The sequence below is a fragment of the Erinaceus europaeus genome, chromosome 3, assembly GCF_950295315.1.
Source record: "Erinaceus europaeus chromosome 3, mEriEur2.1, whole genome shotgun sequence".
NCBI lineage: Eukaryota > Metazoa > Chordata > Mammalia > Eulipotyphla > Erinaceidae > Erinaceus > Erinaceus europaeus.
The window spans coordinates 61,080,947-61,097,679 of record NC_080164.1 but is presented as its reverse complement, the minus strand read 5'-3'; the positions used below and the strand labels follow the sequence as shown (position 1 = coordinate 61,097,679).

Here is a 16,733-nt window from a genome sequence, read left to right as displayed (position 1 = left end):
TTAGAAAGTTTTTACATGGGAAAGAAATAATGAGTACTATCAGTGCACATTCCTGAAGTTAATCAGGGTTGCAATTCTACTGTAAGCTACTACTTCTTGTTTCTATGGGAAGAATAAAATTCACTCCACAGATTAAGTGTTAACTGGTTTTAAACAAGAATCTTCTTGTCTTTGATGGGAAGTAAATATTTGATCAAGTTGAAATTGAACATGAAACACTTATATGTGAATAATTTTTGTATGTGGTGATATTCACATAATCTGAGAAGAATGATTTAGGGTCTAGCTGGTGGCACACCTAGTAGAGCACACATGCTATTATACTCAAGGTCCCAGGTTTAAGCCCTCCTTCTTTTTCTTCCTTTTTATTTTTTTATATATGTACTTTTCTTTTTTAATTATATTTTTTCATTTATTATTGGATAAAGGCAGAGAAATTGAGAGGGAAGGAGGAAGTAGCAGGAAAGAGAGACACACCAGCAGCCCTGCTTCACCACTTGCGAAGTGTGCCCCCTGTAGGTGGGGAACAGGGACTTGAACCCAGGTCCTTGTACACTGTAATATGTGTTTTCCTGCCACTTGTGTGGAGCTGGTGGCCCCGCATTTGGGCACCAGAATGGTGGGCTAGCTTTGCGGGCAGGAGAGAGGATCCAGGAACTCATGGTGGCCCAGTAATACAATGATTTATTCACACAGGAACACCCCAGAGTCAGGTATGAGCACAGCGGGGTAAGCCATGTGGCACCAAACTGCAATGGCTGCTTCTCGCTCTGCATGCCAGCCCTTCTCCAGGACGGGATGCAGGAGAGAAAGGAGAGGAAGAGAAGAAGAGAGCGAAACCAGGAACAGAAGTGGCTTTATAGGATAAAACCAGAAGCAGCAATTCGGAACGGAGATGGCTAGGAAAGGGGATGGAGACAAGAAAAAGGCACTCTGGGAACTTCCTTAGCTACCATTGCTATGGTTTTAGCTGGTGGGAATTAGCAATATCCTGAGGGGATAATGTGGTGGGGAGACCTTTAGTCATGTATAAGACAAAGCAGAAGATTGTTATGCAGATAAAGGGACTGGCCATACTAACATAGGGTGGTTTGTGGGCCCTGCCTAACTCAACCACATCTGCACAATTTCCCAACAAAAAGTCAGTGTAAAACTTTTCTTATTTTAAAAAAATATATTATATTTATTTATTGGATAGAGAAAGCCAGAAATTGAGAGTAAGGGGGAGACAGAGAGGGAGACAGAGAGACTCCTGCAGCACTTCTTCACCACTTGCAAAGCTTCCCCATGCAGGTGGGGAATGGGGGCTCAAACCCAGTTCCCTGTATATTGTAACATGTACACTCAACAAGGAGAGTCACCAACTAGCCAAACTTCTCTTTTGTGACTTTACATGAACTCTCTCCCTTTCTTTCTTTCTTTCTTTCTTTCTTTCTTTCTTTCTTTCTTTCTTTCTTTCTTTCTTTCTTTTTCTTCCCATCAGGACTATTGCTGGGACTTGGTGCCTGCTCCTGGTGGCCACTTTTCCCTTTTATTTTCCTTTCTATTTTATTTTGATGGGATAGAGAGAAATTGAAAAGGGTAGTGAGTAGAGAGGAAGAAAGATAGATACCTGAAGACTTGTGTCACTATTTGTGAAGCATCCCCCCTTCAGGTGGGGAGTGGGGGCTTGAATCCTGGTCCCTGCACATGGTTATGTATGCACTCAACCAACTGGGTGCACCACCGCCCAGCCCTATGAACTGAACTTTCATTTGGCATTGACTCCTCACTCACATTTGTGTTATGAGTATAAAGAGGATTACTATAGAATGTATGGGTATCAATTAGCATGCAGTCATTACCATGAATATAGTTTAGTGTCTTACTGACTGACAATTTTAGGACATTTATAGTATTTTTGCATAGTAAGGGGCTTAAAGAAAGATTTAAAGCCTCCTGTTATTAGGATTCTTCCTTTCCTAGATTGCATAGATCATGTTCTTTATTCAGGGACATAGTCTTAAAAGGACTCTTAGCCATACATGATTGGAAATCAGAATACTGATAGTGACAATAAGAAAAGTGAAAAGTAAAATATACTCTAATTAGAATGCATATTTTCATGGTTTCTTCTCATTATATCTCATATTGCATGAAGAGTATTATGACTCTGCCTTCTGGTTTTTTTTTTTTTTTTTTTTTTTTGGTACCTGAATACAGTTTCTGCAACTTATAATTAAATCAAAGAACTGAGTCCTAAGACTTGAGCATGAGTCAAAATAATGGTGTGGTGAAAACACAGATTATGGAACTCCACCCAAAGTTTCTGCTTTAGTGGGTTTGAGGGGGCTCAGGAATTTGTATTTCTAAAAAAAATTCTGGAAAATGCTAATGCTTCTGGTGTGATGATCATACTTTGAGAATCATTGAGATAGACTATACTATATAGTATAGTCTTTTGTTACAGACAAGTGGTCATATTGTGTTTCTCCATCCTGTCACCTCATATATCAGTACTTGTAATTCCATTTTTATAAGGGAAATTTAATACCGTCTTTTAACTACACATAAAAAAATAACTACAAATTCAGTAACTAACATTCGGAAAACTGGACTATGAAACATTGTTAGATTTTTGAGGAGGAAATCAATAACTTCTATTATGTTATGTCAGCCTATTTTTTAAAAAAACAAGTTCTTTCTATAAATTCAACTCCATCTCCATATATCTGGCTCTAGACAATTTTCAACTCTCAACAGTAATTAACAACTAAAGACAATGAAAATAGACAGCCATAAATAGGCTAAATGCCCATTTTACTTTCTGCTTGAAATTCTCCTTTTCTGTCAGTATCATGATTTACTCAATTATAGTCTTCCTTTTGCAAAATAACTATTTTCTAGGATCAAAGCTTATCACTGGGCTGGATAATTATATGTAACAAAAATTAGGCATTTCCTCACAAAATCACTGAGGTAACCAGAGACTCTAATGCTATTAGTAAGGATCAACAAAAGAGTAGTGTTTGAAAGTTATTTGGTAATGACAATGCCAGGTATGCTAACTGACTTGTATACACTATAATTTATAAATCTCCTTTTGTATATGAGATCATTTTGTTTCAAATGAAAGAGTCAAAGAAAGATGTCCCTAGCATTTAAGAAGCCATACATGTTAGTTCTAGTTTTTTTTAAAGTAGATGTATATATAATTTTTTATATCAAAGTAATATTTTATTGTCATTCTGTTTACCAAAAAATGTGCACAATATATAAGCAAGCTCTAGGAGTCTAACTTTTTAACCATGAGCATAATTTCTACCGTTTTTTGCTTAATAATTATATTTATTTCTTTGATGCTCCTGTGTCACAGACAATAATGACAAAAGACCTTCTACCTTCTGCAACCCTCAACGACCCTGGGTCCATGCTCCCAGAGGGCTAGAGAATGGGAAAGCTATCATGGGAGGCGGTGGGTTATGGGGATTGGGTGGTGGGAATTGTGTGGAGTTGTACCCCTCCTACCTTATGTTTTTGTTCATTAATCCTTTCTTAAATAAAAAATTTTAAAAAAAGAAAGAAATCATTAAACATACTGCTAACATTTTCAAATTTTCATTTTGACAAACAGAAATCTATAGTTAAAGCATGACATTTAATATAACTATTTAGTAACATTTTCCCCTGCAGAAATATGGAGAGATGATCCAGATATGCTAAAATATGTATTTAAGTATGTAGGTGCTAATGTCTAGGCTATTCTAACATGAAATATCTAGAATAACATGAAGCAAAGTCACTGACAAACTGAAAAGTGGAATCCTGACAACTGCAAAGAAAGACTCAATCTAAGAATTTAAAAATCATTGAATTTTTTTTTTTAAATTTCAAAACAAATTGAATAAAAGTCTCACAGGACCAGCATTTTTCCTTAGCCTAGAAAAAATGTTGAGAAATTTTCACTATGGCTGTGCTAGGGTGATCAACCACAGATTTGCCCAGGACTGAGAGGCATTTCCAGTGATGTGAGACTTCCAGTTTTCAAACCAGGACAATCTCAGGTAGACAAAGACAACTGTTCTCAGGTCTCTTAGTTATACTTTATGTAATATAAGTCAGGTTTTACACTTGAAAATGGGTGCTATAATTAGTCTCATTAAGCATTAGTACAGAACTCTTATTGTAGCATAATTTATTTAGCAAACTATTAATAGTACCTATAAATCCCAAGTTTACTTTTGACTTAATTAATACCTGTACAAAATACCCTATGTTTAACTTCTAAAAAATTCAGCTAGGTAAACAAACTATTTCACATCAGGCAATCAATGCTTTTTTTTCCTACTGGTCAGTTCCTAAATGATTTTTCCCACAAAAATGGAGGTTTTAGAAAGTTAAATAGGCTAAAAATATTTTCTCAGTGTGAACTAGGGCTTCCTGGAGTCAGATGCTTTACCATTGCTCCACAAGTTCTCTTGAACTAATCATTTCTAACTCATTGCCTTTAAAGAATAGAGACAGTGTAATAGTGATACATAAAAATAAAGTGAGCCATAAATGTTTATAATCCATAATCATCCAATTTTCTGTGCAACAGCTGAATTATCTGTTGTCTCTGAGGTAAATGACATCTCATAGTAAAAACACTTTCTAAAACTTTATTTGTATATATATGATTTCAGGCATATGGAACCAAAATTATTTTATATAATTTTATATTTCTCCAGTATGATACCTGTCATTTGAAATTCTCAGTGCAAAGGGTTCCTTCAACATTATCTTTGGTGTACATTTATTTAAAAACCTGCCCATTGCAAGTTGACATTTAAGAGTTATGTTGTATGTCAGCCTCCTTGTGTCTGCACAATAAAAACTCTGAAGAGATACATGAAGAGTAAGAGACCATATTATTGCTAAATGTTAAAACATAGCACACACTTAAAAATATCTAAGGGTTCAAGTTCAACCTTAGCCTCCACAACATTGAAGGAAGCTACTTCAGTGCTATGGTATCTACCCTGCTCCAAACTCTGTCTACCTCTATCTGAAAAAGTCAGCCCAGAGTGGTGAAGCCCTGATGATAACAACAACAAAGAAATCTAATGATATTTAAATTATTCACGTGATTGAAGACAGTGCAGTCAAGGACACAATAGATTTTTACAGTGAGAAATGGTATGGTTTTCACCCGTTGCATAAAAATATTTTTCAGCTTAGGTTATGTTATAATAACATATATAACTGTACCTGTTAAAAATAATTGTGGAAAAAGGAAATAGTTCTAATACAACTATGGTTTGTTATTAGGCATTCATTTATTCTGATCCAGAAACAATGCTAAATATGTTTGGAATACTGGGCATATGTGTGAGACATTTAAAAGTGAATAGAGATCTTTGCTAAAACAGAAGGCTCCTCAAACTCTACAATGATGTCAGTAATATAGGTCCTTGGAGAACATTATTGTTTTAAGCAGAGGTCCCCATACTTTCACATTGGTTATAAAATACTATTTTGTGCTGCTGACCTGGAATGAGAATGTGATACATCTGTAGGCAATTAGAAGAAGCTGGACTGTATGTTTGATTAGCTCAATAATAAACAGGCATAAGTGTGACTTGACTTATGTTAGATACCCTAGACAGTTTATCCTATTGTTATCATATGAAATAGCCACTTTTTATCAACAAATACATAAATCCACATTTTAGGCACTTTGCAAAATTGTGAGGTGAAATTTATCTTAGACCTTTAGTCATCCAAAAAACTTTTATCCCTGCTTTCAGTGATACAGACTCTAATCCCAAATTTAAGGAATTGGTTAGATTAGGCAGAACAGTTTGTGTTGAAAATATCTTTGTTCAGCGGGGAAGCAACTACAGAAGCCAGACCTTCTACCTTCTGCAACCCTCAACGACCCTGGGTCCATGCTCCCAGAGGGATAGAGAATGGGAAAGCTACCATGGGAGGGAGTGGGTTATGGGGATTGGGTGGTGGGAATTGTGTGGAGTTGTACCCCTCCTACCTTATGCTTTTGTTCACTAATCCTTTCTTAAATAAAAAATTTAAAAAATAAAAAAAATAAATAAAAAAAAGAAAATATCTTTGCACACATACACAGGAAGCATGCAGTAGCACTTTATCATAAGCAAAGCACTTATTAGTTTCATTTTTTAGTCTATGACTAAAATTTTTCCAAATGAGTAAGAATTATTGTATTTTAATATGTGAATAGCAATTTAATTTGTGAGGTAGTATAAATACTTTAATAAAATTAAATAGAATTTCATTTTAAATCATTTGCATTGTATTATAGAATCTCTACTGTAATCAATAGATGCTGTACGTCCTATATGTTTTTTTCTACTTCATCTGGTTTTAGGCATTTGCTTAATTTAACCACAGTTGTCAATGATGTGCTATAAACTACTTTGGGAAAATGACCCATTCATTTATTTTTCCCCTCATAAAACTACTAATATATGTCCAAGTTGTGGAAAATAACTCCATAGATAGGTCAGGGAAGTAGCTCAACTGGCAGAGCACTGAACTTGCATAACAGCATCGCATGGAACAGAGTGGTGTTCTGGATTGTCTTTCTCTCTTTCTCATGTGAAATTGCCCTTATAGAAAATAAATCTTTAAACAATAATTCAGTATGTGGACGTTAATACTTACAATTTCAACAAAAGGGGTTGAGCAAAAGGGTGGTGGCAAACCTGGTTGAGCACACATGTTACAATGTGCAAGGATCAGGCTTCAAGTCCTCAGTCCCCACCTGCAAGGGAGATGCTTCACAAGCTGTGAAGCAGGGCTTCAGGTGTCTCTGTGTGTCTCTCTCCCTCTCTATCTCCCCCTTCCCTCTCAATTTCTGGCTGTCTCTATCCAATAAATAAATAAAGATAATAAAAAATAAAAAATTTCAACAAAACATTTATTTTCAGAAAAAATACCACTAGAGTTATATATTTAATATAGTTATATATTTCAATAGCATAATAGGAGTTGATAAGTTGATTTATTAAATAAACTTAAGGTAGCTTTTTATCAGGTCACTCAAAGACATGCACACACACATGTATATATAAATATATATGTGTGCATGTACATAGATATGGATATATCAACCTCATGAGGTTATCTCCTTGACATAATCCTAAAATTAAGTAACTGAATATCAAGCAGATGCTGAAACATTCATCATCAGTATTGGAATTCTGACTCATGACAGTAACACAAAACAGATGCTAATACAGTGCTCCCTCTGAAAAGTGACACCATCACAGCATGAGTTAGATCTTGATGTGGGTTACTTAAAGTATGAACACAAAACAAAAACAAAACAAAACCAATTCAGAACATGATAACTTTCCTTACTTTATTTGTAAACCATTTAATTTTGCTGTCTTTATGCAGAAGAAGAAAGTTACCATTGGTGAATAAAGGAGAAGCATTCCAGGAGACCAGAAGATGCTTAATGCAGCAGCTATATGACCTCAACTGAAACCTTCTTCTTATGCATACAAACATGTAGAAGGTAAGAATTTCTGTGCTCTTTCTATTGGCCAAACAATCTATACCAGGCACTTAAGGTGTAACGTGAAGACTATCAGCCCCTAGCAGTGAAAAAGTACTCTGGGGTTCCTAAGGCCCATTTCAGTAACTCAATCTTTATACTATGCAGATATGAAAGTTTGCTAAATTATATAAAAAAAAAAATCCCAGACAGGGGTAGATAGCATAATGGTTATGCAAAGAGACTCTCATGCCTCAGGCTCCAAAGTCCCAGGTTCAATACCCTACATGACTATAAGCTAGGGCTGAAAAGTACTATGGTAAAACAAGGAAACAAACCCTTAGCACACTACAGCTAACTAATATCCTGTATGTCTTCAAAGCCCATGGTTCTTACTATTTTACTATAACTATTTCTAGAATACAATAATATGTACTTTTTTTGGAAAAAACAAACAAACAGAAAAACCCAGGCAGACAGTGCCATGGTGCAAGTGATATAAATAAAATGTGCTCAAATGAGAGCCTTAAAAGAAAGATAAATCTGAGTGAGGGGTTTTCCCTTAGTAGCAATAAAAAGCAGGAGTCCTGTTTTTGCTCTTCACTAAGAAAAATATATCAGTGGCAAGTGAAAATAAAGTTGGAGAAACCAGAGGGGAGTGGATACCCATGGAGGACCTTGACAACACAAATATAAGTTCTAAATGAAAAACTTTATTACTTACTTAGCTGTGGCTCTGGCCATGTCTGCCTGGATTGAAGGCTTACTCTGCATTTATCACCTGTGTGACCCCAGTGTCCAAACTTGGCTGCATGCTGGAGCCTCATGGGAGAAGTTTAAAAGCTATTGATGCCTGGAACTTCCCCCCAAAGACTGTTATTTAATTGGTCAGGGATGTGGCTTGGACATTGAAAAGTTTTAATGATTCCCAAATGACTCTAAATGTGTCCGGCTAAGGTTGAGAACCACCATAAACTCTGTTAAGCTAGTCTCCTCATTTATTACATGATGATGGTCATGGTAGCAACTATTTTTCTGGATTATGATGGTGATTAAATGTAACACAGGCAAAGCACTCATCACAATGTCTAGCACATGGGAAGCACTCAATAAATGTGAGCTGCTACCATCCTCACCATAAATTGTACTGGGGCAAGAACTTTCTTATTAGTAGTCATGCTTACCTTGGCATACATTATGCTCACTCGGTTCATAGCCTGTTGCACACTGGATCTGATGAGAAGGGTTGGGGAGAATGCGCTGAGGGTCTGCTGGGTTCCTCCGGCTGACAACATTTCGACCAGTTTGCACTTCAGGGCCTGCCACTGCAGCAGCGCTGACAACAAAACCACCCCCAGGCATCACTCCACTTGCTGCCATGCCACTGGCAGCTACACTCCCAGAAGCTGCACTGGAGGTCGCAGCTGCATTTGCAGCTGCACCCGCGGTTTCGGCTGCTGGTATCTCTTGCTGAGGTTGTTCATTATTGACAATAATCTGGGCTGTTTTAGGAAGGCAGAGATATCCTCCATAGTGGTTGACACATTTCATTCCACCTTTGCAAGCGTCTGGGACAATGTCACATTCATCAATATCTATGGTCAGTAATAAAATAAGTCAGGAATCTTTTCAAAATGAAAAAATGAACATGCAAATATATGTTCAAGCCTTTTTTGGAAGAATACCAATAGGACGGGAAGAGTGATAGAACTTGGAGAAAGAAAACTATTCATAAAGGGAAGTTTTTGAAGTTGACTCACCTTTGCATTGCTGTCTTACGGGATCCCACTCATATCCATCTGTGCATTGCTGTGAAGAAAATATCAAAGGTGGGGCCCAGAGATAGTTAATTAGTTTATCTATCCCCTAAGAAATCACTCTAGTAGTTTCATGCTTATGGCATCAATCCTTGCTCTAGAATTCTTGATAGATGATGACATGGATAGTGGAATGTACTCTAGATTTTTCTTTCTTTCTTCTCTCTCTTTCTCTCTCTCTATTTCTTATTGCTATCAGGGTTATAGCCTTGACTTAGTGCCAGCACTGCTCCCACAGGCCATTTTTCCTTTTTTTTCTTTCTTTCTATTTTTATTTGATAGTACAGAGAGAAACTGAGAGGGGATGGGAATGATAGAGTTGAAGAGAGAACATTAGACATACTTGCAGACCTGCTTCACTGCTTGTAAATCATTTTCCTTCCAGTTAGGGAGGGGGCTCAAATCCAGGTCCTTGCTCACTGTAACATGTGCGCTCAATAGAGTCTGTTTCTGCCCAGCACCGATCTCTAAGTTGTCTTAGCTTTTGTATTACATTTAGTATAATTTCCCATTAGTAACTGGAAACTATTTTCTCTGTATTGAGAGTCTTCTACAATTTCTTTGACCTCTCTCTCTCTCTCTCTCTCTCTCTCTCTCTCCTCTTAGGGTATCCAAAGCACCTAGCTTTCCTTATCCCTCTTCTCTCTTACCCTAACCTGCCTCGTTTCAGTTCCTATAGATTCTAATTACTCACTGTATAAACAATCTATCATCTTATAGTAGGCACTGTCCTAGTCTCTAGTCTCAGTTCCTTTCCTCCAAAAGCGCACAAGCCAGAAGAAGATATAGAGAAGCAGATAGGTTGTATCAGTGTTATATGCTATGGCACAAGTATATATGTGAAGGAGTGGTAAATTCTGTTTTGGACTGTGGAATGTGCCTAACAAGGTAGAAAAGAGGTTTTTATATTTTATTTATAAAAAGGAAACATTGACTAAACCATAGAGTAAGAGGGGTACAACTCCACTTAATTCCCACCACCAGAAATCTGTACTATCACCTTTCTCAGAATCCAAGAATACAACTTTAACATCATAATGTCCTAATATTTTCCTTAAAGTTATGCTGATTCCCCCCCCCCATTTCTATCTTTACCTCATTTATTTAAGACTTCTGGCCTCATGGATAGACTAGCCTCTGTAGTTACTCTTCATTGCTCTATACCCTGAACACAGTTTCCATGATGTTTTTTCTTGCTCTCTTAATGACGATGATCCTTGATCTAAGAGTTCATAGTGCCCAGAATATCTCTTCTCCCCTATTATGATCATCTTTAGGTTCTTTTCACAATACACATTCAGCTGACCTGACTTTATTATGTCCTGAACTTAAAAAAAATTTATTTATTTATTTATTATTGGATAGAGACAGAGAAAAATTGAGAGAGGATAGGGACATAGAGAGGGAGAAAGAAAGACAGACACCTGCAGCCCTGCTTCACCACTTGCAAAGCTTTCCCCCTGCAGGTGGGACTCAGGGGCTTGAACCTGGGTCCTTGTGCACTGTAATGTAAGCATTTAACCAGGCGCACCACCACCTGGCCCCATGTTCTGAATTTCTAATCTTTGATATATCACTTTGTCTGACTGAGGCTCATCTTCAATCTGTATAGGTTAATCCCAAATCATCACTTTCAGAGCCAGCATAAAGTTCTGCCTCCTTTAATTGGCCAGTACTCACACCAATTTCCTTCTATTTTTTTTAAATATTTATTTTATTTATTTATTCCCTTTTGTTGCCCTTGTTGTTTTATTGTTGTAGTTATTATTGTTGTTGTTGTCATTGTTGGATAGGACAGAGAGAAATGGAAAGAGGAGGGGAAGACAGAGAGGAGGAGAGAAAGATAGACACCTGCAGACCTGCTTCACCGCCTGTGAAGCGACTCCTCTGCAGGTGGGGAGCCGGGGTTCGAACCAGGATCCTTATGCAGGTCCTTGTGCTTTGCGCCACCTGCGCTTAACCCACTGCGCTACAGCCCGACTCCCCTATTTTTTTTTTTAAAGCAACTTGTATAATAATAGTTGTACTTGCTTAGAACTTTGAGTTTTCAACATTATTTTCCTAGGGGATATTCCATGAAGGAGGCTAACATAAATTTTCTTAGTAAGCAAATAAACTTAAATTATTTTGATTGAGGTTAGAATTACTTATGTATATGGAAGGTATTTGACAGGTAAATAGTTTAAAAGATCCCATCTTCTGAAAACTATCTTTCAGGCCAGACAGTGGAAACTGTTCACTTGAATAATCTGTATTGTAGAGAGAAGACTTGCATTTTGTTTTAGGTATTTAGTTCTAATACATTTAATATAGTTCTACTATTAAGCAAGGCTACAGTGAATTTAGCTTTAACATTTATTGGCTATGTAACCTTAAGTAAATTAGTATTTCTCTGACCTTTGGTTCTATTAGCAGCACAAGTAAGATGATGCCACTTATCTTACAATTTGTTGTGAGAATAAAGGTATATAGAAATTTGGGACATATACATAATTTAAAGATAAGAGGTCTAATCTTAGCACAAAAAGGTTGTTGTACTTTATACCTGAGAAATATGTTATAGAAAAATAGGTAACTTGGCAATATTAAATCAGCAGGGAACCTTTTCTAAAGATGAGTAAGATTTAAATAACTAGAAAGGAATATAAGTAATTGTGAAAGCAATAAAATCTTTTATTGGATGAATATAATAGTGGGTAGTTAACTTAATTCTTAGCTCCCAAAAGCTTAAAAAACAGGACATTTTCATTTGAAGATAAACAACAGATGCATTCATTTTTCTTGCTTTATTTATCTTCATCAGAGGAAGCAGCTACATTTACCATCAAACTAACAAAATATTTATATTTAAGTCTATTTGATTTATAGTTGATCTGGATAATAACAAGGAGCCTCTGCCACTGAATAATAACAGTCTTGAGATAAAATGGTATGAAATAGTGAAATGTTTATTATCAGTCATTGACATAAGTTCACATCTAAGACTTTTATTTAATTTTTAATATCTTTTTCAATATGGTGGCATAATTTTTAAATTGTGAGCAAACAGAAGGATACATTTTTCCTATTCTGATGAAGGACAACTGTCTTTTGCCTCACAATACTGTTAAACTCTAAAAAACACAAATTGGGTATACAAACAAATTCACCAGAAGTGAGGTAAGTATTGATCTCTGTTTTCATCACGTTTATTCCTGGCAGAATGTGTGAGTGTGTGTGTGCGCGCGTGTGTGTGCACGCGCGTGTGTGTGTGTTGTGGATGAGATGTCAGATGACATTTTCAATATCTTATTATATCCTGGCCATTCCCATCAACTAACTAACTAAATAACTGGAAATAAAAGATATGTAGATAATTAGTTAATGCATAATAATATTCTTATCACAATACTTTAGGGGGGTAGGAAGATGGTTCAGTATTAATTCTTTTTTTAAATTATCTTTATTTATTTATTTGGATAGAGACAGCCAGAAATCAAGAGGGAAGGGATAATAGGGAGAAAGACAGAGAGACACCTGCAATCCTGATTCATCACTGCAGGTGGGGGCCAGGGTCTCGAACCCAGGTCCTTGCACACTATAACTTTTGCGCTTAGCCAGGTGTGCCACCACCTGGCCCGGGTAGTTCAGTATTAGACTTGCATGCTTGAGGTCCCAGGTTCAATCCCAACACCACCATATGTCAGAGCTGAACAGTGCTCTGGTCTCTATCTTAAGGAAATAAATATTAAAAAAATAAAACAATGCTAGCAAATACTATATACTGGTAACATAATTTATATGAAGGGTATGTGTATAAGTTATTAGTTTTACTATAAATGAATATATAGTATTTATAGATTCCACAATGTCCACTTACATGAGAACATAAGCCACATGTACAAATGATGGGACACGCTGTTGTGCTATTTAATGTTCTTATTTGACCTTATTTCTACTCTGTATGTATTAGATTATGGGAAAAGTCATGGTGTATTTTTTCTTTTTATGCAAAAATGTGTCATGATTTCCCCAACAACCCAATATATAGGAATATAAGCCTTCCAATTCCTTACACATCAAATTGTTGGAAGTACTGAAACATATAACTTGCTTTGTTTTTGATCTTTAGTTTGAAAAGATTCCCCTTTTTGTTCTTGCACAAGTTATTATATGTTGGTCCCTATTTCAAATGAATGTTTGAAAAATCCATAGGAAATACAACTAATCTTAAATAAGTTCTTTGTTAGAGTTTAATTTATTATCCTCCACATTATATAAACCACATGCACTAGCAGGAGTGGATAAAGTCTCCCTTGTGTCAGAATCCTGCTGAACTGCACTTATCTCAAATTCCATCACCCCTTACCGTGTAAGTGATGGTTTCTTCAGTGTCCTGTGACTTGACCAGCGCCAGAGTCAGCATTGTTAAGAAAAGAGCTTTCAACATGTTGAATCTCAAAGGAAACACATGACAAATCTATGCTTAGCATTTGTTGAGGGGAGGCTGGAGGAGGGGTGAATAGTAAAACTTTAGTTATGAAGTAACAAGCAAAGTAAGGAGTGCAGTGGAAATTGAGGCTCTACTATATACTCAGCTTTCAATCTACTCTGTCATCTCCCCCATTCCTCTACTCCCAACCCCACACTCCTTCATTTTCCTCAAAGGAAGCACCAAAGACTACAAGGGCTGCAGAGTTTCACTTCACTTTGTTTCCTCTGGGTGCACTGAATACAGACAATGGACATACAGAGTGCATTTTATATTGCACCTACAAAAGCTTTAAAGGGGTGGAAAGGAAGAAAGGAATGGAGTGCAAAAGTAATTGATTTCAAAGGAAAGTGTGCTTTTTCTTTTTCTACTCCTCCTCATTCTTCTTATTTTATTTATTTATTTATTTATTTATTTTTAGGGTGTAGGAGGTATGGAAAATCATCTCATACTCTCTTGACCATTAAGGCTTGCCCTCCAGCTAGTGACAGTCCTCTGATTAGCTCAACAGAAAGACCTGCTAATTACCTTGACCTCAAACTTTACCTATTTTACTTTTTCATAATAATGATAATGATAATTAATAATAATAATGATAAACCACTAAAACCAAACTCGGGAAACATTCTCCTCACAGATTAGTAGACTACCTACTCCTCTGAAGTCGCATCCCCAAGTATAAACTTTCAAAAAAACATTTCCACGCCATTCATGGTGCCCAGTTTTGCTTAGAAGTCCCAGATTGTGTGAAAGAGCCGCTCAAAGTTTTATCAGCCCCTTGGTCTCCTGCTACCTTCGTTATCCCGGCTGCCTAAAGCCAGCACTAATGAACCGCACTGCAGTCCGAGGTCCCAGAACTCAGTGGCAGCGGGTCTGGTGGCCACTAGAAGGTGAGGACCTCTTAATAGTAAGGTAACAAGCGGCTTTACCCGGGGGCAGCTCAGAGCTCCAACATCTCACTAGTTCCCTTGCAATAGAGATGCGTCTTAAATCTTACGCATACATCCCCCATACCCCTGCCGCTCAGAAACATTCAAAATCTCATTTATGAGCAAAGCTGTTTTGGCAGATTGTCTGGCGCGCACACACATGCCCATCCTAACAGATGTCACCATGGTACTCGCACGTGCTGACAGATCGCATTCCTGGACTTGCTCACCTTCACCTCCCTCTCTAGGAGCCATCCCGCACAGTTCCAGGTTGTAACTGAGCACACTTCACTTCTCAGGTCACCCCCACTTACACCCTAGCACGCAACATCGTAGGCACTCTGCGCGTTGGTGCGACCCCACACTCTTGAGCTCCTACCTGAGGGGCTGCGCTGCCCTATGGCCCCAGCAGCAAGGGGAGAGCGCTGGGGAGGGCAGCCCGGTGGGTCTGAACTGGAAAGGTCTGGAAGTGGTTGTGGCAGCTGGAGGAGGAGGAGAGTGGGAGGAGAAGGGGGAGGGCACTGGGGGCGGAGGAGACAGTTGAGGGAGGTGCAATGAGCCCTGCTCTGCGAGTTGGGCTGGGCCGAAGAGTGTGCTGCTCCTCTGGGTCCGCGCCCCCTCCACCTCCAGAGGCGCTGGCAGCAGCCCCACCAGCTCTCCTCTAGCAGCTTCTAAACCCCGGTTCCTAGATCCGCTGGAGCCTCAGGTCACAGATGGTACGTTTGGCATGTGGAGTTCTGGGTTTGATCAGCCCTGATGATGCTCCAGCCTCTGGGGCAATTTTTCTTGCTCAGAGGAAGGGAAAACATCTCTCCCACACATTTGAGAGTTCTGAGAAATTGCTTAATATTTTTTCTCAATAAATAATTACTTAGGAGAGTTAATTAACCATTCATAGAACTGGTTCTTTTGCCTTTTCTCTTAGATGTTTTTCTTTCTCTCTTTTTTTTTTCCTGGGGGGGGGGTAACTTCCTCAAATGTAGGAAAAAGAACAGTCATTAAACATTTGTGACCAACTAAGTGCCAGGTGTTGGGAAAGTTATAGGTAGATTTTAAGTGAGCAGATTGTGAGATCAGATTTGTTTGCTGTCTCTCAAAGCATCTATTTCTGTAGCCCCTTTTTCTCATCTACTGCTTTTCTTCTCTTCACTTTTCACTAGCTGGAATATCCAATACTGGTCATTCAGAGTAAGGCATTTCATAATCACTTTTATGTTAGTGGTGGAATTTTAGGAATTTGGAGAGAATTTTTTCTCCAAAAAAATCATACCACACAGATTGCTGTTATCTCTGAAGGTCTCGACTCTAAAGTTAGATTAATAGTTTGCTTCCAAGGCAGTCATGTCTTCTAGGGAGTAAGCAACCAAATACAATTTCATGAACAAGGCAGTGTGCATACTGAAATTATTAAGGACTTAGATCCAGACTGGGAGTCAGAAGAACTGCTCCTTTCCTTACTTGAAAGACAGAAGGGTGGTAAGGTGGTAAAGTGATAAAGAAATTTGGGGTGGAAATACTTCTCCTTATCTTTGAAATATGCAGTAGGTTGCCCAGACCTTGATAATTTGGTAGCAATCCATACTCTATTGGAAAAACTAGAGGAGCATAATGATTCTGAACCTTGCTTGAGTATATAGTTCTGTGAATAGTATTTACAGATGAGATCAGCTGTGTTCAGGGTGGTATGGCCATAGACTCCAATAGTATTTATTATTTATGATTTTTACTACCACAATCAGACTAATTTGGTTTCCCAGTTAATGGAGATTTAATACCTTTTTAAAAAGACTATTGCTTTTACATAGTAAAAAGAAAAAGATTTGTCTACATATTTTCTTTTTTTTTTACACTTTTTCTAATACATATATATTTATTCCTGGGGCTTGGTTCTGGCACTGACCCTGGGGACTATTTTTCCCATTTTATTGGATAGGATAGAGAGAGATTATGAGAAGAGGGGAAGATAAGAGAGGAGAAGAGAAAGACACCTACAGATCTGCTTTGCTGCTTGTGAAATG

General features: G+C 37.6%; 1 protein-coding gene across 2 annotated transcripts in view; it reads right to left on the bottom strand.

The window, feature by feature from the left end:
• EFEMP1 (EGF containing fibulin extracellular matrix protein 1) overlaps positions 1-15,320 on the bottom strand; it is a 102,041-nt gene extending 86,721 nt beyond the window's left edge. Inside the window, exons 1-4 of one of the 2 annotated variants that reach the window (XM_060187244.1) lie at positions 15,095-15,320; positions 13,664-13,801; positions 9,259-9,307; positions 8,683-9,093 (exon numbers count right to left, since the gene is read on the bottom strand). In XM_060187244.1, the coding sequence (XP_060043227.1) occupies positions 8,683-9,093; positions 9,259-9,307; positions 13,664-13,744 (541 nt within the window). In that variant the 5' untranslated portion in view covers positions 13,745-13,801; positions 15,095-15,320. The remainder of the gene's footprint in view (positions 1-8,682; positions 9,094-9,258; positions 9,308-13,663; positions 13,802-15,094) is intronic. The other variant, XM_007525471.3, reaches the window with a different exon arrangement.
• Between the last annotated feature and the right edge of the window lie 1,413 nt (positions 15,321-16,733).